General features: G+C 40.8%; 1 protein-coding gene across 1 annotated transcript in view; it reads left to right on the top strand.

The window, feature by feature from the left end:
- Positions 1 to 22,552, top strand: part of AMMECR1 (AMMECR nuclear protein 1) — a 201,349-nt gene that overhangs the window by 163,736 nt on the left and 15,061 nt on the right. Inside the window, exons 4-5 of the mRNA XM_073641126.1 lie at positions 14,059 to 14,173; positions 17,779 to 17,869. Of these exons, the coding sequence (XP_073497227.1) occupies positions 14,059 to 14,173; positions 17,779 to 17,869 (206 nt within the window). The remainder of the gene's footprint in view (positions 1 to 14,058; positions 14,174 to 17,778; positions 17,870 to 22,552) is intronic.

Raw genomic sequence — 22,552 nt, 5'->3', positions numbered from 1 at the left:
ACGCAACATGGTGTCCGCTAACAAATTGAATGGAAAATCGGCTCAAATTGTTAGCGGACACCATGTTGCGTTTGGAGAGCCCCTGTGTGCCTAAACATTGGAGCTCCCCCACAAGTGACCCTATTTTGGAAACTAGACCCCCCAGGGAACTTATCTAGATGCATAGTCCGCACTTTAAACCCCCAGGTGCTTCACAAATTGATCTGTGAAAACGAAAAAGTGCTTTTTTTTTTTCACAAAAATTTTCTTTTAGCCTAAATTTTTTTCATTTTCACATGGGTAACAGGAAAAAATGCATCCTAAAATTTGTTGGGCAATTTCTCCTGAGTACACTGATACCTCATATGTAGTCATAAACCACTGTTTGGGTGCATGGCAGGGCTCAGAAGGGAAGGGTCGCAATTTGACTTTGGAGTAATTTTCCATTCAAAAAGTGAAATGGCGCTCCTTCCCTTCTGAGCCCTGCCGTGCGCCCAGAAGGTATCGGTGTACTCAGGAGAAATTGCCCAACAAATTTTAGGATGCATTTTTTCCTGTTACCCATGTGAAAATTAAAAAATTTAGGCTAAAAACAAATTTTTTTTTAGAAAAATTAAAACGTTCATTTTTTTTCTTCCATGTTGCTTTAGTTCCTGTGATGCACCTGAAGGGTTAATAATCTTCTTGAATGTAGTTTTGAGTAGCTTGAGGGGTGCAGTTTTTGGAATGGTGTCACTTTTGGGTGTTTTCTGTCATGTACACCCCTCAAAGGCACTTCAAATGTGATGTGGTCACTAAAAAAAATGGTTTTGTAAATTTTACTGGAAAAAAGATAAATTGCTGATGAACTTTGAACCCTTCAAACTTCCTACCCCCAAATTTTTTTTTTCAAAAATTGTGCTGTTGTAAAGTAGACATGTGGGAAATGTTATTTATTAACTATTTTGTCTCGCATCACTCTCTGGTTTAGCATTGTGAAATTTTCAAAATTTTTGCCTATTTTTTGATTTTTTTCACAAATCGCAAATATTATCGACCTAAATTTAATACTAACATGAAGCACAATATGTCACGAAAAACAATCTCAGAATCGCTAGGATCCGTTGAAGTGTCCAAGAGTTTTTACTTCGTAAAAGGACACTGGTCAGAATTGACAAAAATGCCAAGGTCTTTAGGGTCAAAATAGGATGGGTCCTGAAGGGGTTAAATTGGTACGCCATAGTATTTATTGTGGAAAAGCAAAATGTAATATTTAAAAAAGAAATTAAAAAACATCAGTGAGGGCTTTGACTAGGCGAATTCAAGACTGTAATCCTGACCACTGCTCGCTTTTCTGTTCATCCAAGAACTTTCAGTAAGAGGAGGGAGACATGTTCATATCCAGCACACTGCACATTTTAGGGCCAAAGGTATGTGGAAACGGGGCAGTCACATCAATGAGCTAGTTGGACCTCCCATTCTAAAGTAATAGGTGTTATATCTAGTTGGGCTCCTGATGCTATAGTAACCCCTGTGTTTCTGGAAGGCTTTCCACAAGATTTGAGTGTCTGTGGGAAGGTTTGCCCCTTCCATCAAGAGCATATACAATTACATTAATTGATGTTGGATGACCAGGTCTGGCTTGCAGTTGTAATTAATTCCAAAAATGTTTGATTGAAGTTTACGTCAGGACCCTGAGTGCATCGCACCGAACATGTCAGACCATGGATCTTGCATTGTACACAAGCACAGTCTTGTTCAGACTATTGCCACAAAGTTGTGTACAGTGTGTGTGATGGAGGACTGACTAATACCACATTTTACAGGGAGCATTATGCTCTTTAGTAGTTAGTCAGTGCTCCTAAGGAATCTGCTACATCTAGATTCGCCAATCACACTGCTAGATCTCTCCCAGAAATCTGAACTGGATGACATGCGGTACCCACATACAATGGGCAGTATGGTGTACCTGATCTTAACTTTTAATGTTGTGAAAAACCCCGCTGGAATGAAGCTTCATTCATTTGCAAACTAGTCTTTGCAAAAAAAAAAGAGCGTATTTTAGTGTGTGACAGCTGTCAATAATAAAAACCCGATATGAATCTGGTATATCTGTAATCACACAGACCTGAATAATAGTCGTCTAATCACTTATACCGCACGAGATACGGCGTAAAAAATAAACTTTGGGGTTAGGGTGGTGTTGGGGTTAGGGTGGTGTTGGGATTTTTTCAAAAGTAAAGAAAAAGACGACGATATGGCGACTAGTGTTGAGCGCAAGTGCTCGCAACTTGAGTTTACATCGGGTGCTCGGGTATGCACCAAGTATCGCGGGTACTGGAGTGACATGCTCGAGTCTGCTCCCCATGTTTTACAGCTGTTATACAGCCAAAAAAAACGCGGGGATTGCTTGCCATGCCATATTGTTTTTTTTGGGTGTCTAACTGTGAAACGTGCAGGCAGGGTCTCGCGCAATATCACTCGAGCACCCGCTATACATGGTGCATACCCGAGTACCCGATGCAAACTGAAGTAGCGAGCACTTGCGCTCAAGACTAATGGCAACTTATTCAATATGATGACCTAATGTTATCAAATTCTGTGTCGTACCTCTGGGTTCAAAATGTTCACTATACCCCTTGACAAAATCCTTGAGGGGGCTAGTTTCCAAAATGGGGTCACTTGTGGGGGGTTTCCACTGTTTAGGCACATTAGGGACTCTCCATAAGCAACATGGCGTCCGCTAATTATTCAAGCAAATTTTACATTCAAAAAGTCAAATGGCGCTCCTTCCCTTCCGAGCCCTGCCGTGCGCCCAAACAGTGGTTTTCCCCCACATATGGGGTATCTGCTTACTCAGGAGAAATTGCACAACAAATTGCATGGTGCAATTTCTCCTGTTACCCTTATGAAAATGCAAAATTGGAGGCTGAAAAAACATTTTTGTGGGAAAAATGTGAATATTTTATTTTTACGGCTCAATGTTCTAAACTTTTGTGAAGCACCTGGGGTTTCAAGGTGCTCACCACACATCTAGATAAGTTCCCTGAGGGGTCTAGTTTCCAAAATAATGTCACTTGTGGGGGGTTTCCACTATTTAGGCACATCAGGGGCTCCCCAAACGTAACATGGCATCCGCTAATTATTCAAGCAAATTTTACATTCAAAAAGTCAAATGGCGCTTCTTCCCTTCTGAGCCCTGCTGTGCGCCCAAACAGTGGTTTGCCCCCACGTATAGGATATTGGCGTGCTCAGGAGAAATTGCACAACAAATTTTGCAGTCCATTTTTTCCTGTTACCCTTGCAAAAATAAAAACAATTGGGTCTAAATTAACATTTTTGTGAAAAAAGTTAAATGTTAATTTTTTTTCTTCCACATTCCAAAAATTCCTGTGAAGCACCTGAAAGGGTTAATAAACTTCTTGAATGTGATTTTGAGAACCTTGAGGGGTGCAGTTTTTAGCAGGGCTGTGGAGTCGGTAAGCCAAACCTGCGATGCCGACTCCTCAATTTCCCTTACACAGACTCCACGACTCTGACTCCCACATATATTGCTTATATTTAAGTGAAAAATTTATTGTAGTACAATGTGGACATCAGACATTTAATCATTTTTATGATACAATAATCAAGATATTTAGATAGAATATAATGATGGATGGAGGGATGGATAGAGGGAGTGATGGTGTGATAGACAGATGACAGCTACAGACAGCAAGTAGTACATTGCACATATAGTTCACACATTGTACAGAGAGCACATAATAATCACCTACAATATTAGCATTAGTTACCTTCCTGTGACAGAGATGAGCAGTAGTACTTTCACTTTCTCCAGCTCGGGGCCCAGGAATCGGATCCTGTGCAGGGCAGGCACCCCTCCCCCTCCTCTCTCTGGTGAAGACTGCCGAAGACAGGACAGAGGAGGGGGGATTGCCCTGCAGTCTGGAGCCCAGTGCAGGAGGGGAACACTGCAGCATAGAAGTGAGTTTTGATATGTGCGTGCCCCTGCTTCTAGGGGGGGGGGGGGGCAGCTGCCCCTCGCTGGCTACGGCCATGATTCACACACAGCGTTTTTGCAGATCTGTTTTTTGCAGTAAAATGCAGCGACTCTGGGCATCCCAGCAAAGTCAGTGGGTTTCAAGATATGACATTCAGACACATCATTTTGTGAGGATCCGTTTTTGGGCTCAAAAACAGATCCTCACAAAGAATGAGCATGTCAGTTTGTGCGGCGTTTTTCTAATCTGCTTTTGCTATTGAAAACATCTGAGCGCAAAAACCTTTCAGGTGATGCGGTTTTTTAAAAAGCTGATCTGCTTTTTGCAGCTGAAAAACGTATCCTCAAAAAACGCAGCAAAAACGCTGTGTGTGAATGTAGCTTTAGATCAGGAATAGAACAGCCATTTATAGGACATTTCATAACTTTCCCAAATTCCTATGAAAAAATATTCCCCACAAACTGCATTGAACTACTGTACCCAATTTATTATATATTGTCGGAGTCGGTCTATTTTATACAGACTCCGACTCCACCAAAATGAGCACTGACTCCATGACTCCGACTCCACAGCCCTGCTTTTTATAATGGTGTCACTTTTGGGTATTTTCTGTCATAAAGACCGTCAAAGTGACTTCAAATATGATGTGGTCCCTAAAAAAAAAATGGTTTTGTAAATTTTGTTGGAAAATTTAGAAATTTCTGGTCAACTTTTAACCCTTATAGCTCCCTATCAAAAAAAAATGTGGGTTCCAAAATTGTGCTGATGTAAAGTAGACATGTGGGAAATGTTATTTATTAACTATTTTGTGTAACAACATATCTCTCTGATTTAAGGGCATAAAAATTAAAATTTTGAAAATTGCAAAATTTTCGCCAAATTTCTGGTTTTTTTCACAAATAAACACAAGTGATATCGAAGAAATTTTACCACTATCATGAAGTACAATATGTCACGAAAAAACAATCTCAGAATCAGGGGGATCCATTGAAGCGTTCCAGAGTAATTACCTCATAAAGTGACAGTGGTCAGAATTGTAAAAATTGGCCGGGTCATTAACGTGCAAACTAGCCTCCGGGGTAACGGGGTTAAGGAGGCTGTACTTACACATGCAAATTCCAGCTGAAAATGCGGGAAAGAGTGGTGGTATCTCTAGATGCATATAAAGCCTTTGACAGTGTGGAATGGGACGACCTGTGGTCGGTGCTGAGTCGCTTTGTGTTTGGGCCAGTGTTTACCGCTTGGGTAAAATTTCTGTACTCCTCTCAAACAGCCAGAATTAAAGTGAATAACTAACTGTCGGAAAGCTTTCCTCTGTTTAGAGGTACCAGACAGGGGTGTCCGTTGTCCCTGCTGCTATTTACCCTAGCTGTTGAGCCATTAACTGCCAAAATAAGATTGCAGGAGGTGAAGGGGTTTGTATACGGGAAAACAGAGGAGAAGATAGCTATATATGCTGACGATATTCTACTATTTTTGGAAAATCCTGGGGAAGCCTTGAGAAATGTAGTGACACTAATTGAGGGATTTGGACAGATATTGGGACTACTCATTAACTGGGATAAGTCGTGTGTTCTGCCGATAGATGGTAAGGGTGACTGTACCGGGGAGGTGGAACTATTCACCAAATTAAGGTGGTCCAACAATTTAAGTACTTAGTGATTCATATAGCTCTTCCATTGATGACATTTGAGGAGCTTAATATATGCCCTTTATTACAAAGACTGTGCACTAAAATCACAGCGTGGAATAAGTTACATTTATCGGTGGTGGGCAGAGTGAACCTCCTCAAAATGATTGTGATGCCACAACTGTTATATGTGCTGCATAATTCCCCCATCTGGATCCCAATGAGCAGGTGCCGCCGGATAAAATCACTATTTGGAGAATTGGTGTGGGGTAAGAAGAGTCCCAGACTTAAACAGGAAACACTGCAGAGAGCGAAGAGGAGGGAGGCCTAGCGCTCCCTAATCCCTGGTTATACTTTCTTCCTGCACAAAGCCAACACCTCAAGGGCTGGGGACAGACTATGGGAAAGGGACAGGTACCTGTCAGTTTGGAGCACTTAATTAAGATTTCTCCATGAAGTATGGGACTAGAGGCGGGAATCTTCAATAAATGGGGATCACATTACCATACCATAAATCTAATAAGATGTGGCAGAAAATCAAACAGGTTAGGGGGGTAACTAACTTCACTAAGTTTTCACCTATCTGGGATAACATCTATTTTCAGGAGTTCAGTAATATGAAGGAGTTTGGTGAGTGGAAAGAAATGGGTATTGGCCTGATCTATCAATTGATTTACAGAGGGAAGCTTAAATCATATGACATGTTGCAGGAAGAATTTCAATTCCCAAGGCTAAACCTCTTTCAATACAGACAGGTTCAGCACGCATTTCAGACCCAAAGCAGAAGAGGGCCTATTGGAATACAAATAGATCTGATGTTAGATTTTATACTTAAAAACAGAGGAACGAAAGGGGCAATATCTGAAGTGTATAGAGACCTGCTCCACGCCTTTCTTGGAGGACACCCTATCAAAGCTAGAAGGAAGTGGGAGACAGACTTGGGAGAGATAAACGACGATAGGTGGGAGTCTATTCTAGAATATATACCCAAGTTATCCATGAGTGAACCTGGGAGAATGTCACAGCTGTATGTGATCCACAGGGCGTATAGAACCCCTGATATGTTATTTAAAGCAGGGTTGAAGTCTAACTCCGACTGCCCAAGGTGCTTGCAATCTCAGGCAGACATACTGCATATGCTTTGGCATTGTCCTCCTTTAGGATCGTGGTGTTGAACCATATTGGAATGGTGTATTGTCCCTAGGGACCCACTAACATGTATATTAGGGTACGTTGAGGAAATAAAAACAGACATGACCAAAATAGCAATTGCGAGATTATTGTTTATTGCCAGAAAATTGATTGCAAAATATTGGATTAGAGAGGAGCCCCCGTCCAGACGTGAATTCATTGCCCAAACGAACTATATAATTCAACTTGAAAAAACTATTTACGCCAAGAGGAATAATCAGGAATACTTCCATAAATTATGACAGCCATGGTTGGATAGGATTAATTGGAGTAACCTATATATACTACTGTAGCGTAAAACTCTTGGTAAACTGTATGGTGGAGTGGAGAGGAAAGAAAAGGGTAAGAGAAGGAAAGAAAAGGAGTGAAGTAGGAAAGGAAAGAAGAGAAAAAAATAAGAAAAAAAAAAGGTCGGGGGGGAGGGATAAGGGAAGGGGGAGGGACTTACTGTAATATTGTAAAACGAGTATTGTCATGTAATATCTGTTTTGTTAGGTTTAATAAAAATTTATCTGATTAAAAAAAATATTTAATCTGGCGGCGGAACATTAAATTAAGCAATTTCTAAGAACAAAAATAAACTAAAGGTATCCCTTTAAGAGATTTGTATCAAAGGAGATTGATTATGAAGCACGTTTACCATTGTTCAAAACCAAATTTTGCCTTGATTTTTGATTGTTTTCTAATTCCTCAGATGCTATAGTGAGACTTACTAGACCGTATATCTCCTGGCTGTACATGTTCTTGGCACATGGAGTGGGGAGGCTTGTAAGCCAATATTTAAGTTAATGGTAGATGTCCTCATGTAGCCCTGGCCTTGGATATAAGCAGCTACAAGTTTGTTGTTTCCATGAACATCTTTGAAAATCTTTACACCTCGGCCTCTAAAAGTCCAATTGGTTCATACCCTCTACCACTGCTCAAAGTGAAGTCCTCTGTATTCTTTTTGAGCATTTTTTTTCTTTAAAACCAGTCTACTACGTAGGCTTTATTATTTTTCAGATATTTAACAAGTGGCAAAGTTGGCTACAAGCTGTGCACACAATGTTCAAGTGAGCTCAGGCTGTGGGAGTGTAAGTTTACTGGCACAATGGTAACTTTCATCACTTTGTTATTCCAGCAGCCGGATATAGTTCTCCAGCAATACACTTATAATTTGGGGAGTGCATCTTTTAGATATTTCTTTTATAGTTACCAGAATCGTATTCTCATTACACAGATGGCTTTCATTCAAGCTGGTTTTGTTTTTATTTGCACTGGCTGATAAGAACGATACGTGAAATACCACGGTTCTCATCTGAAAATATAACTAGTGTAGCCAGTTCTCAGATTTCTGAACTAAACACAACTTTCCAAGAATTTACTCATTTGTTTAGGGAATGTTTCAAGTTGACCGTACACTTACATCTAAAGTTAGCTGATTCCTCCAAGCACAATAGACTGAGGTTGCACTATTTTGGCAATATCAGCCATCCTTTTAATGCAGTGTTTTTTTACCATCGCCTCACCAGATTGGCAAAAATAATTGGCAGTCACCAGAACGCTAGTCAATTTATAGGCTCTTAAACATATTTGTTCCGATGCATGCCATGGCAGCCAGAGGTCTGTTTAAGGACTTTATTTCTGCCATCTTTGTGTAACAATGAAGCTCGGTCCCCTATGGGGGGACTAAAAAATAAAATATTGCAAAAAGATTTAATTGTAACCGCCACTCCAGGACCTTGAAATGCTTCTTACAGAGCTACTCCTTAGTTGCCCTGGCTGTATGTTCTGGGTCATTGTGATGCTGGAAGGCCCAGCCATGACCCATCTTCAGTGCTCTTACTGAGGGAAGGTGGTTATTGGCCAAAATCTCACGTACATCCCATCCATCTTCCTTTCAACACGGTGCAGTTGTCCTGTCCCCTTTGCAGAAAAGCACCTCCAAAGTATGATGTTTCCACCATCATGCTTCACGGTTGGGATGGTGTTCTTGGGGTTGTACTCATCTTCTTCCTCCAAACACGGCGAGTAGAGTTGATACCAAAAAGTTATATTTTGGTCTCCTCTGACCATATGACCTTCTCCCATGCCTTCTCCGGATCATCCAGATGGTCATTGGCGAACTTCAAATTGGCCTGGACATGTGTGGGAGCTTGCGTGCCCTGCAGAATTTTAACCCATTATTTGTAGTGTTACTAACGGTAGTGTTTCTGTGGTCCCAACTCTCTTCAGGTCATTGACCAGGTCCTCGAGTGTAGTTCTGGGCTGATTCCTGACCTTTCTCAGAATCCTCCTTACCCCACAAGGCGAGATCTTGCATGGAGCCCCAGACCAAGGAAGATTGACAGTCATCATGTGTTCCTTTCATTTTCTAATAATTGTGCCAACAGTTGTTGCCTTCTCACCAAGCTGCTTGCTGCTTGTCCTGTAGCCCATTCCAGCCTTGTGCAGGTCTACAATTTTGTCCCTGGTGTCCTTAGACAGTTCTTTGGTCTTGGCCATAGTGGAATGGTTGGAGATTGATTGAGTGTATGAACAGGTGTATTTTTTTCAGGTGCAGTTAATACAGGTAATGAGTGCAGAGTAGGAGGGCTTCTTAAAGAAAACTTAACAGATCTGTGAGAGCTAGAATTCTTGCTGGTTGGTAGGTGATCAAATAATTAATTAGTTTGCATTTTATTGCATGAAATATGTAAATCATACAATGTGACTTCCTGGGTTTATTTTTAGATTCTGTATCTCACGGGTGAAGTGTACCTACGATAAAAATTACAGACCTCTCCATTCTTTGTAGGTGGGAAAACTTGCAAAATCGGCTGTGGATCAAATACTTATTTTCCCCACTGTATGTAGCAGAACTGTCTCTTTCTAGATGTGCATATGTAGCAGAGCTGTGTGTCTGTGCATATGTAACAGAGATCTGTATTTTTTTCCCAATCTTTAGCATGTCAATTTTTTGCAGCGTTTTTCTTTCCCATGCATTAGAATGGGTGAAACGCAATGAAAAATGCATGTCATAATAGTGCAGAGTTTCTCTAGTTTGGGTGTGTCAAACACTCCACGTATGCTCATACCCTAAATGTTTGTAGAAAACTGCAACTTTTACCAGCATTAGATAAAAAGTAGTGGGCAAACCTTTTCATGAGTTCTGAAACAAGTTACTTGGAGCTTTCAGAGCATATATACATATTTTTTTAAGATGAAAATCCTTATTGGCCACGTGTTTTATGAAGGTTCCAGTTATCACATATTTTGTCCTTCTACTATTCAGCAGAGCCTTGAAGAAACACTGTTTTTTTGTGACATGTTGGGCAGGGTAGGGAAAGATCTTAATTAACTGCTTCTCTTCCTCTAGGGTTGTGTTTTTCTGGATTGTCCTCCATCTTGCCGCCTTTATCCTGCTGCTCCCAGTGTGTGATAAAGTTGCAGCACTTCGGCATCCAATCGCCTGTGGCTTTACACAAAGTCAACGGTAGGGAATTGGGAGAATCTAGTTGGAGAAGCACCTAATTGGGTTTGGGAGAAATCATGGATGCCAGAGAAGATTGGCGGCACTAATGAGTGTGATTTATTGGGGAGAAAAATAAAAAGCTGATTTTTACCAAATTAATAAAAGTAGGTGCACAATGCTTTATGAATTGGCACAAAGTTCAAGATTGTGGTGTTCGGTTTTTTCTTTTTTCTTTTTCTTTTGCAACTTGTTAGACTAGGCTTCATTCCCACCATGAGTATTTGGTGAGCCTTGATGTTGCAGATTTTCAGCAGCATTTCTGCACCTAATAGGTCAGTTGCGGGGTTTTTTTTGTTAGTGTTTTTTGTACATGCATTTTTGACGCCGTGCATTTTCTGTTTTGTCATATTTTAAATAAAGCTGCTTATTTTTTGATGCTTTCCGGTATTTGGTCAGAACTTTGATAGTCGTGTGGATTAGATGCATTTATACGCCACTAGGCTGCTGGAGTACAATTTTGCAAAAAATTATCTTTGGAGATAATGAATCTGTTTTAAATATCTGGAAACGCACTCATAATGGTATGGAAAGGGAAAGAAAGTGCAAATTAAAAGAATAAAGCACAGAAAAAAACGAAACCAAAAATGCGATCTCGAGTTGGGGCCAGAGTGATGGTGATTTTTTTTTTCGATTACAGTTTTTAAGGCACAATTCCCTATAATGAAGAATGGTTTCTATATAAAGAATGAGTCTGTACTTGCGTCAGTCCTTACCCTGTGATTTCTTAATGGATCTGTAAGTAAAATTAAACCAAAGAGGTCACCAGAAAAGTCTTCTCTTGAGCAGTTAAGTGCAGTTGGTCTTTTTCGCCGCCATGTTGGGGCACTCCAGGGCAGGGATGCGTCATACAGTGTAGGCTCTTGACACGGTTTGGTGACCGTATCTGGAGATAGCAATTAATTACACCCTCGTAGCTTAGAGTTAATGGCTCCTATATTTCAGAGTTCAGAGATTTACTTTGATGTGATAGGATTTTCTGTTTATCAGCAAGAAACCATTGGTACACCATAGCAAAACCACATGTACAACTTTGTAGTACAGGCTCTAAGCGGAAGCCCCTAATCACCATACATTTGTTCTTGAAAGTTTGTGAACCCTTCAGAATTTTGCATATTTCAACATAAATTTGACCTAAAACCACATCAGATTTTCACACAAATCCTAATCAAACACATCAGTAAAAAAAAAAAAAAAAATCAGACGTCATTATTTTGTTTTATTCAGAAAAATGATCCAATATCACATGTCTGTGAGTGGCAAAAGTATGTGAACCTTTGCTTTCAGTATCTGGTGTGATCACTTGTGCAGCAATACCTGCATCGAAACGTTTTCGCTAATTGTTGATTAGTCCTGCACATCGGCTGGGAGGCATTTTAGATTACTTCTCCCTATAAAACTGCTTGAACTCCGTTATGTTCATCAGGTTTTTTTTTTCTCCAGAACCTTCTGCAACATTTCTATTGGATTAAGGTCATTACCTTGACTTGGCCATTTCAAAAAGTTATTTTTTTTGCTTCTTTAACCTTCCTTTTAAAGAACGACTTCTGTGCTTTGGGTTGTTGTTTTTGCTGCCTGACTCTCATTCTCTTCAGATTCTACTCATGGACAGATGTCCTGAAATTTGTCTTTTAGAATTTGCTAAAATAATTCAGAATTCATTGCTTCATCAATGATGACAAGCCATCCTGAACCAGATGCAGTTAAATGGGCCTAAACCATGGGTTTTCCAAACATAATGCTTCTCATTTAGACCAAAAAAGCTAGATGGTCTTATTCATCTACAAAACATTGTTCCAGTAGCCTGACTTGTCCAGATTATCTTTACCCACATTTAGATGGGCATGAATGATCATTTTAGAAAGCAGTGGCTTTCTCCTTGTAATCCTGCCATGCACACCATTGTTCAGTGTCATTCTGATGACTTGACTCACGAATAGTAATGTTAATGTGAGAGACCTTTAGTTGCTCAGAGGTTATCTTGGGTTCCTTTGTGACCTCATGGACTCTGATATGCCTTGCTCTTTGATGTTTTTCAGTAGACCATTTCTGGGAAAGGTTATTAAAAATACTCTTGAATTTTCTCCATTTATTCAAAACCTGTCACTGTGGATTGGTGGAGCCCAAACTGTTTAGAGAAGGATTGTAACCTTCTCCATCCTGTCTAGTATTAACTCCTCCATCCTGAAATCATCAACAATCTTCTTTGTTTGAGGCATGATACACTTCCAGAAATGTGTTGTGGACCCTTGATGAATCCCAGTTCTTTAAATAAGAAGTTGCCCACTCGCACCCAGATGTCATCCCTTTGATTAAAAGTACCTGACTCATTTCACCTTCAAATGATCAACTAATCCTAAAGGTTCACTCTACATGTGGTTTGTGAGCAAGTGTATTTTGTCGAAAATATCAACTAACGCCTTACATTTTTTCTTTGCAGTGTTAGTGGGGGTGTAATTGGGGTGTCTGGGGGTCTGTTTTTTTTCACCTGTGCTGCCTTTATCATGGGGACCTACTTCATCCTACAGTAAATTTAATATTGTAACCTGGTATTAGTAAGTATGTTCGAGTTTTGTCAGGTTTGTTTTTTTGGTGATGCCCTCTTCAGTGAATTAATTTTTAAAGGTTTGCATACTTTTGCCTCTTAAACATGTGATATTAGATCATTTTTTTCTACTTTAAAAATGACAGTCTAATAGTGGCAAAAATGGATGCTGGCATGTTTAGGCGGGCTCTGCTGCGGGAATGAAGAGCCTTGGGATTGATTTTTATTAATACCAACGCGTTTCTGCTCCGGACCGACACCTTTCTCAAGGTATAAAAACCAAGTGAAATGATTAACTCGTGTTTGATTTTGGTTCTCTGTACATGTAGGACTTGGGTGAAAATCTGATGTAGATTTAGGTCAAATTTATTCAGAAATATGTAAAATTCTGAAAGGTTCCCCGACTTTGAAGCAGTACTGTGTCTAAAGTGCAGAGACCTGGAGACTGAGATTAGCAATGACTTGTGTGAGAATGTCTCTCACTAGGACCGAGACTTTTATTACTATTTTGAGACAAGTGGTAAAACCCATAATCCACATCTGTGGTGGAAACATCTGGCCGTGGTATGGCTGTAACCTAATTACATGGTAAGTGGAGTAAATGGTATTAATACTTTTTTTTTCTAGGCAACAGACTTCAGTATTGGAGGGAAAGATGGTAGAGGTCTCACGCTGCTTTGCAAGTCTAAAACTTTGCGGGTTTCTTTTTACTTTTTCAAGACTTAACATGTTCATCCTTTCATGTATCTGAGTGTAATGCCAAAACATTTGAGATTAAAGGGGTTGGCCACTGCTTTTCATTAACTGCCTATCCTTAGGGTGGACTGTCGATATCTGTCACTGGTCACCCACGCCGTTCAGCTGTTATCAGCACCAGCGAGAAGTTCTCGGACACTGCCAAAAATCAGTAGCTTCATTTTTATAGTGGCCACTGCTGGGCACTGTAGATCCTCTTGAATAGGGTTTAGACCTGTAGTACCGGCTGCTATAGAAATGACGGTGCTGTTTTGTACCGTCAACCTGTGAGAACTTTTATTGCTGGATCTGGTAACAGCTGATCGGGGTGCTGGTGTCACACCTCCAACGATCAGATATTGATGGTCTATCCTAATAAAAAAAAATTGGTGGCCAACCTCAAAGTACGTTGTTTTTTTAGACTGACTCTTTGAAAAATGTACATGTCCCTATCCTTTTTATATGCTGCTGAAACCAAATAAATGTTTGTCCTTTTTGTTTCTTGCAGTGCCCTTAAAGATAGCCGTTTTCCCCCAATGACGAGGGATGAGCTGCCACGGCTATTCTGCTCAGTGTCTCTGCTTACAAATTTTGAAGATGTATGTGATTACTTGGACTGGGAGGTAAGAGATTAAAAAAAAAAAAAGATTTGATCCTTTTCCAAGATAATGTATTTCTTAAAGAGAATGTTTCATCAGAAGATTACTTATTGGTGAAATCTGTGTTTTGCTTTTATTTTCATTTTGTATTTGTAAAATTTTTGATGTGTCTTCAGTTCAAAACGCTTACCCTTTTTACAATGGCCACAAAGCCGAATATCTGACCCTGTTCTCTACAGAATACTTTTCAGAAGCCTCATATTCATCAGACAGGATTACAATGAATGGGTAATGCCTCCATGTAAGTAGATATCAGGATTGTTCACCATTCACAATTATGTGCTTTTACTGCTCCCCTCTTGTCACAATGACATTTGGCCAGACTAGAGCGCCCCCTTTTTTAGTTTATATGCTAATAGGGTGTTAGTCTATTGCTTCTAATGTTCATGTAGAGAACAGCAAATAGGAGTCTAATATTAGGGTATAATAGCCAGTGTGAACTTTTTTTATATTTTTTTTAAATTGAAAAATAAGGCAAATAAATACCTCCCAGAATGGAGCCGCTCCTGCTTTCTTGGCACTGTCCCCCTGCTGCCAGTGTTTCTTCTGCACTGACAGAATGGGACACCCCACTGGATGTGAATCCCAGCAGCATAAAGGGGGCATCCCTGAGGTGTGCCAGGAGGCAAGTATTTTTTTTTTTTACCTTTTTAGGGCCCCTTTACTAATAAGGGGTTTATATTCTGACGACACATTCCCTTTAAATGAATTTGGGTAAATACTGATCTAGAAGCAGCACTTGGTCTGCTCTGGCAGGACACTTATATGTACTCTGGTGCCACGTTATCAATGAGGTCCATGCTGTGTCCCCGTGCATGTCCAAGATGTGTTCTCTCCTTACCCCAGTATTCAACATTAGTCCTGTGTATCAGAATTGCACCCGCAGAGGATCATGAAGTAGTGATCCAGGCATTGTGGCACCCAGGCTCCCGTCTCATGACTAAGTGACGACTATGATCACTGGACTGAGCTTGTTATATACACCAGCGAGTCCATGACTGTATCTCATGGTTTCTAGGAATAGCAGGAGAAATAGCCGGGCAGCTTGTATAATTTCTGACATATGCTGTGCGCAGGGCTTAATCTCCTCTGATATACATTGTGAAGCTGTCCAGCTGCCTTGGTCTCATCTCTGACTACACCTGCTCACCACTAGTGAGCCATAAATGCCATACTTTTTCTCTGAATATTAGTCTGTTATACTAATTAAAAGGACACTAAAATGGGTGTCTGAACCACGTCTCCCTGGCTGTTGTCCTATGGAGACGTGGCTGAGACTCCTCGCTCCCCATGCCACAGTCCTGGCCATCTTAGATGCAGGAGGATCAGAAGACTGGGATCCGTGGAGGAGGCAGTGGGAAGCATCGGATAGGGTGAATAAACATGTCAAATGTATAGTCACAGTTCAGTGCCTGGGTGGAGGGCTGCTTTAAAGGGGTTTTCCCCTTTCAGAAGTTTTTCCTATAAACTTTTGTTATTTTGCTAAAAAATTTGGCTTTGTTCACCCTCCCCAGGCCCCGTGCTGACTCTCCAGTGCTGCTTACAGTGTTATGTTGACAGCGCTGCAGCCAGTCGGTGAACTCCTCTGCTCTGACCATATAGATGGCACAAGCTGCTCAGTTTTTGGCTGTAGTGCTGTGGACCAGAACACACCAGGAATAGCGGCAGAGACTCTTCACTGGACCCAGGGAGGGGGGAGTAAAGGACAGTGTTTTTTTTTTTTTTTTTAAACTATCTGAGCCAATAGGAAAAACTTCTCTTAAAGGATATAACCCCTTTAAAGTTCATATGGTTCCACGTTGTTCCTTATCAGCCATTTTGGGCTGATTGTAGTGTTGTTCAATGTAATTTCTGACAAGTAGTGCTGAAAAAAGGTCTGCCCCATAATCCATGCCCACTTGTGGGTTAATATTACCTGCTCTTTTAATATGCTACACATTTATAAACTTTATACTTTTAGTCGCCGTTTAACAGAGCTACTATGACTGTACCGGCCTCCCTGGGGTTATACAGACGTGTGATTATTTGCAGATAGACATATCTACAGGGGAGTAATACTGCTGGACCTGTGCAGGGTGAACACAGGATCCTGCTTCGTATATCAGCTCTAGGGTGTTCAGACACTATAAACCCATGTAAGTTTACAAACAATGATTTTTACAAGAATACAGACCTTCTCACTTGTCCTATACAGCTTGTCACCACAATAAGTGTGGAGTCTTTTAAGTGAAATTCCAAATAAAATCTGTGAATTGCCACTTTTGGCTGATTGAAGAGCCCCCCCCCCCGGTTATATAGATGAAATCTGTATCAATGTTCGTATCCCCTGTTGTCTTTTAAAGGCTTTTACCCAAGACATTGTCATCTATCTAGAGTTTATGGATAAGGTATCGATTGCTGGTGGTCCGACTGCTATGTCGCCCCAGCGATCTCGAGGGCAGTGGTCTAAAGCCCATGCTCTGCAGACCCCCATCCTGAATGGCGTGGAGATGCGCATGCTCGACCTTGCTCAATTTTTTGTATGACTGATGGATATAGGGGGCCTGTGCTCTGCTTTCTCCATCAGTCAGATAGAGGAGCGCAGATAATCTTGGCTGAAATTGGCCAGTCTATATAGACCATTTGTCTGTAAATAAACCTGCACGCTCTCCCTATGTATGGGTGTGCATATGTATAACGCTGCTGGGTGCCATCGTCTGTGGCTGGCAGCTATAGGTGGGTGAGGCAAATTGTAGATATCTGGCATCTCCATACTGTGGCGGCTGTTCCTAATTGGCAGATCACTAGGTGTGTGATTAACTGGTTAGGCATGTTTATGGCATGATCATTCTTACTAATGATCCAACGGATGATCGATTGTCTGCTTTCGGGCTGCTTAAGACATTTTTTTAGGCTGGCTTAAAGGGGTTGTCCAGTGAAAACAAGGTATCGCTTATCTGCTGAGCAGGTGATAACTTGCTGATCGTTGGGGGTCCGACCACTGGGACCTGCACCGATCGGCAGAAAGTGGCTCCCTTATCCCTCTTACAATGGAGCAGCAGTGTGCATGCTCGACTGTTGTTCAATGCATTCCCTATGTTGCTCCTGAATGCTGCACTTTTTTTCCAGCAGTCCCATAGAGAATGAATGGAGTGGCGGTCATCCAAAATTACCTCAATCTACCTATGTCTGCGGCCTCTACTGATGAGCAAGTTATGTCCTAGCCTGTGAATCTTTATGGCCACTTTAAAGCGACCCTGCACACTGAAACTTGTTTTCACTGGACAACCCCTTTAATTGTGAAATGGTAATTGATTGTACATGTACCAATCGTCTTTTGCAGTCTTTCTGCACGTTGCCTTCGTTCTTTCCTTCTCTTTTCTTTCTGCAGAACTTTAACAGTAACTTTTTCGGCCTCCGGTTTAAAAATGCACACTCCTATTTTTCTTTGCAGTGTTACCGTCTAGCGGACAAGCACAGGAAAAAAAAAAAAGGGGCTCAAAATAATTTGTGACTTTCAACGCCGCACTAGAATTATTGTTATATTACCTCTCCAGAAATATACTAACCAAACTACCGGTTTCTTTCAGGTGGGTGTACATGGCATTAGAATAGAATTCATCAATGAAAAAGGATCCAAAAGAACTGCCACGTACTTACCGGAGGTTGCAAAGGAGCAAGGTCATTGATGCACTTTATTTCATAACAATTGGTTAAAGAGTTTAAAAAAAAAAATACATACAAACCAAAATACAAAATGTGACCTTGCACTGATGTCAGATGGTGGATCAGAGTTTAATTGTAAGGCTTTTATCTTATACTAAATGTGATGTTACATATGTATGTGTTTTATATACTAACACTGTTCTTCTATAGGTCAGTAGGGTGGTAACATTTCTACAGCAGCTGTAGGTGGAGATGTCCTTCAAGAGGTTCTCCAATCAAAAATCTTCAAACTTTGGTGACAAACAGATTTAAGTACATTTATAGCAGTACTTGGGATGCTGCGGCTTTTTTCAGGCTATTTAAAGGGGTTGACCGGGGTCGGAAAAGATCTGGTTCTTTTCCAGAGATCACTCCACTCTTGATCATGAGCTCTGTCTGGTTGTAGCTCATCTCTATTCAATATAAGAATAAGGCCAAGTTGTATTACCAAACAGTCGTTGGATAGACATGGCACTGTTTCTAGATAGAAGCAGACCTTTCTGTTACATAGTACGGTTGAAAAAAGACAAAGTTCAACCAAGGGATGTGAGAGGATAAAGAGAAGGAGGTATAGGTTCGTCCATGGTCCATGCCCTAAAGAGCAAATTTTTTTCCCTCTTCATCCCGATTGTCAACCGATTGGATCAACATTCAGAATAAGAATTTTTACACATTTACCAAGTCAAAGTTTTTTTTTGCTTCTAAAAATGCAGTTTTGAAACCATCGACTGATCACGCTGTGACCAACTCCTGAGGTCAACTTCCACAGCTTAATAGTTCTCATGGTAAAGAAACCTAGCTGCCTATTGAGATGAAACCTTTCTTTTTCCGGAAGGAGGGAGTGCCCCTTATCTTTTAAGGGGAGTTTTACATTAAACCACTTTTGACCCAATTTTTTGTATGGGCCATTGAATTAACCTTTCTATGAACCGGTTCGCAGAACTGAACTGTTCATTCTAACACCTTGTAAAGTGATAGTATTACACCACTGTCTTGTAAGTCCATGCCTCGTTTAGTACAGGAACGTATCCCGTTGGCTTTAGACGCCGATTGACATTACATGCTGTTGTTTAGCCTCTGATGTACAAATCTATGCAGATTCTTCTCTAAGGACATGTTCACACGTTCAGTATTTGGTCAGCATTTTACATCAGTATTTGTAAGCCAAAATCAGGAGTGGGACAATCAGAGGAAAAGTTCAATAGAACACATCACCACTTCTGTATTTCTCACCCACTCCTGGTTTTGGCTTACAAATAAAATACTGACCAAATACTGAATGTGTGAACGTGGCCTAAAAATGACTTTGTCTTGCTCTACATTTACATGTATCCACATTGGGCCTTTACTTGACAGATGAGGTTTAAACAGTATTTGTCTAGGTCGGCCTGTAAATGATGGACCTCTCCCATAGGCTGCACTGTACCATCTGGCTTGTTGAGTAATGAGCACAGCGCTGAACCTCTGGGTACTTCACCTGTAACTGGAGACCATTCAGAGTAGCCGTCATTCACCACAACTTTCTGGATGTGGTCTTTGTGCCTGTTTTCGATCCAATTACAAACCTTACTTTCTATTTCTAAAGACCTTTAATTTACCCATTAGGAGTCTGTGGGACAGTCTCAAATACTTTGCAAAGTCCAAAACCCTATTATGCACAGATACCCCTCTGTCCAGGTTTTTACTCTTCTCTTCAGAAGTCAGGTTGGTTTGACCACTTCTTTCCTTAGTAAAACCGTGCTGGCTATAACTTATTTTCTATCACTTCTCTATGTAATCCCTTTTAAAACCCCTGGCATTTACCCCCACCACAATAGATGTAAGGCTTACTGGTCTATAATTACCCAGGAAAGACCAGGAGCCCTTTTTGTATTTGGACCCTACATCAGCTTTGTGCCAGTTGCTCTGCTCAGTACCAGTGTGTAGAGAGCCTCTAAAAACCATCTACAATATATAGGCACAGCAGTGACTGAGCTGTGTTCCTTAAAAATATTTGGCTGCAGCCCATCTGGGCCTGGCCTTGTTCACATTGATTACATTTAGCTTCACTTGAACCGTATCTACATTAACCCAACTGAACATATTAGTTGTAGTATTCAGGGCTGTGGAGTCAGTAAGCCAAACCTCCGACTCCTCAATATCCATGACACCGACTCCACCACTCCGACTCCCTCATACACGGCTCATGTTTAAGTGATAAATTTACTGTAGCACAGATTCATCTCAGCTAAAAGTCTAGACCCTTAGATCAGGAATAGGACAGACATTTATAGGACATTTCATAACTTTCCCAAATTCTTATGAAAAAATATTCCCCACAAACTGCATTGAACTACTGTACCCAATTTATTATATATTTTAGGAGTCAGTCCGTTTTATACCGACTCCATGACTCTGACTCCGACTCCACAGCCCTGGTAGTATTTAGAGCATTGACTATATCCACCACTCTTTAGTACATACCTAGCTGAAGAACTCTAATAATTCTGCCTTTTATTGATCCTTTGTGACCATCTCCCCATTACCACCCACCTGTGCAGATCTTGGTTTTTGTTTTTTTCTTTGTATTTATAAATTTAAAGAATTTCTTGAAATGTGTTACTTTCTTTGGCTACCTGCTGGTCATTGTGTACTTTGGCTAATTTTATTATTACTTCTTTTTACAGATTTTATATAGAGTGCTTTATAGTTTTTTAAATGCTAGTGCTGACCCTCCAGATTTATATATTCTAAATGCCCTTTTGTAGTCACTGCCCTCCCTAACTGTAGGGGTAAGCCATGTGGGTGTCATTTTTGTTGTCTACATTTGATACCTGTAGGAATATATTTTTCAGTTTGACCAGTGTAGACTTAAAGCGCCCTCATTTCTCATTTGTATCACTGTCTGACAGTAGCTGCTCCCATTCTGTATCCTGAAGACAAGGCTTCAACCTGGGGAAATTTCCCTTTTTAACATTGAGTGCTTTGCCTCCCCACCTAATTGTTTATTTAGAGAGTAAGCAAAGGGAATTGATGATGGTCACTGGCACCAAGGTTATCGTGAATAATGACATTTCCAACGAGCTGTACATTGTCAGAACTGACCGGATCCAATAGAAAAGGGTTCCCCAACTCCAGTCCTCAAGGCCCACCAACAGGTCATGTTTTCAGGATTTCCTTAGTATTGCACAGGTGATGTAACTATTGCCTGTGCTGATGATGGAATTATCACCTGTGCAATACTAAGGAAATCCTGAAAACATGACCTGTTGGTGGGCCTTGAGGACTGGAGTTGGGGAACCCTGCAATAGAACATCGCCTCTTATCGGGTCTTCCACAGGTTGGCCCATAAAGTCATCTTGCAACAAGCTGAGGGATTTTCTCCCCTTTGCATCTGCAGCAAAGCCATGACTACAGTCAATATCTATCTGAGCTGTTTAAAATGGGACTTGGCATAAATCAATAGTACAGGCAAAAAATGAGAATCTTTGTAATAAGTCTTGTCAGAAGTGAGAGAAACATTTTGCGGAGCTGTCTAACAAGTGTTTTACATTACATCCGAATTTGATCCAGCTCAAGATAGCTCAGCTCTGCTGTATAACTTCCACCATGTTGCTGCTGCTAGTCTCTATATGCTAACAAAATAAATGAAGAGCAAGAATCTTTGTGCAGTGTATGGCAGAGATCACAACTGCTCGTCTCAGCCTACCAGCTTCCCTGTAGATTGCAAATAAGAGCTTGCAGAAGGGAAAACTGATGAACTGCAAGATACAAGTCATGTCATATGGTCAGAAATGGTGTTATTCCTCATGTGCACACACAGGACGGCTTATTCTGAAAAGTTTTTTTGAAAGTACTTTCCCTTTTAAATCTCCCATATTCATTATTGTACGAGCCCCTTTATTTTCTGCCTTGTCATTTACCGTTGTCCATAGTTTAAGCGCTTCGCCATCCCTGCTAGAATGATCTCCCCTAGAACATACTCAATACAGTTGCAAATTATCTGCAAAATACAAATTGTACCCCCACCTACCACTTATACTGTCATGTGAACCATGACAGCTGGATCACCAGCCCCCACAGTAATTTATCAGCCCGTTTCACCACATGCTCAGGCTTCAGCCTGGCACCAGGGGGACTGCAAACCATTCAGTAAAGACTGTTTTGTCCACCAATTATTTTAACCATCCCTCATAATTATACAATGATCTATAACCATCAACGGTCTTACCCGACCTGTATTTCTGACTACTAGGTGGCTGTTCTCCTGGCTATTAAGAGTAGCGTCCAGTAGGGTTGCAATTTCTGAGACCCTCTTGCATCATCACTCAGTTAGGCAATTTTACTTGGAAACCGAGAAACAGGACTGATCTTCCATTTCTTAAACCTCTTCGCTCCCCCTTACTAAATTATAAGGGTTGTCCACTACCTGGACAATACTTTTTACATAAAATAGTCCACCTTGTAAAAATAAACACTTTACACTCTCCTCCCGTATTGGCACCATTCCAAAGATGTTGGTGCAGCATCTTCTGGGGCTCCTGGGACATTTTTTTCTGCCCTGCAGACAATCAGCGGCCACTATTAGGCTACTGCACCCTTACTACTTCTGCTTGTGCTAGGTTCTTTGGAAAGTGAGAACCTTGGACAAGTGGAAGAAGTGCTAGTTTAGCAGCCAAT

Source organism: Phyllobates terribilis, unplaced genomic scaffold (assembly GCF_046119375.1).
Source record: "Phyllobates terribilis strain yellow unplaced genomic scaffold, ASM4611937v1 Scaffold_7__3_contigs__length_470593459, whole genome shotgun sequence".
In the NCBI taxonomy this organism is placed as follows: domain Eukaryota; kingdom Metazoa; phylum Chordata; class Amphibia; order Anura; family Dendrobatidae; genus Phyllobates; species Phyllobates terribilis.
Note: the sequence above shows the minus strand (reverse complement) of the source record. Positions and strands in the feature narration are given on the sequence as shown.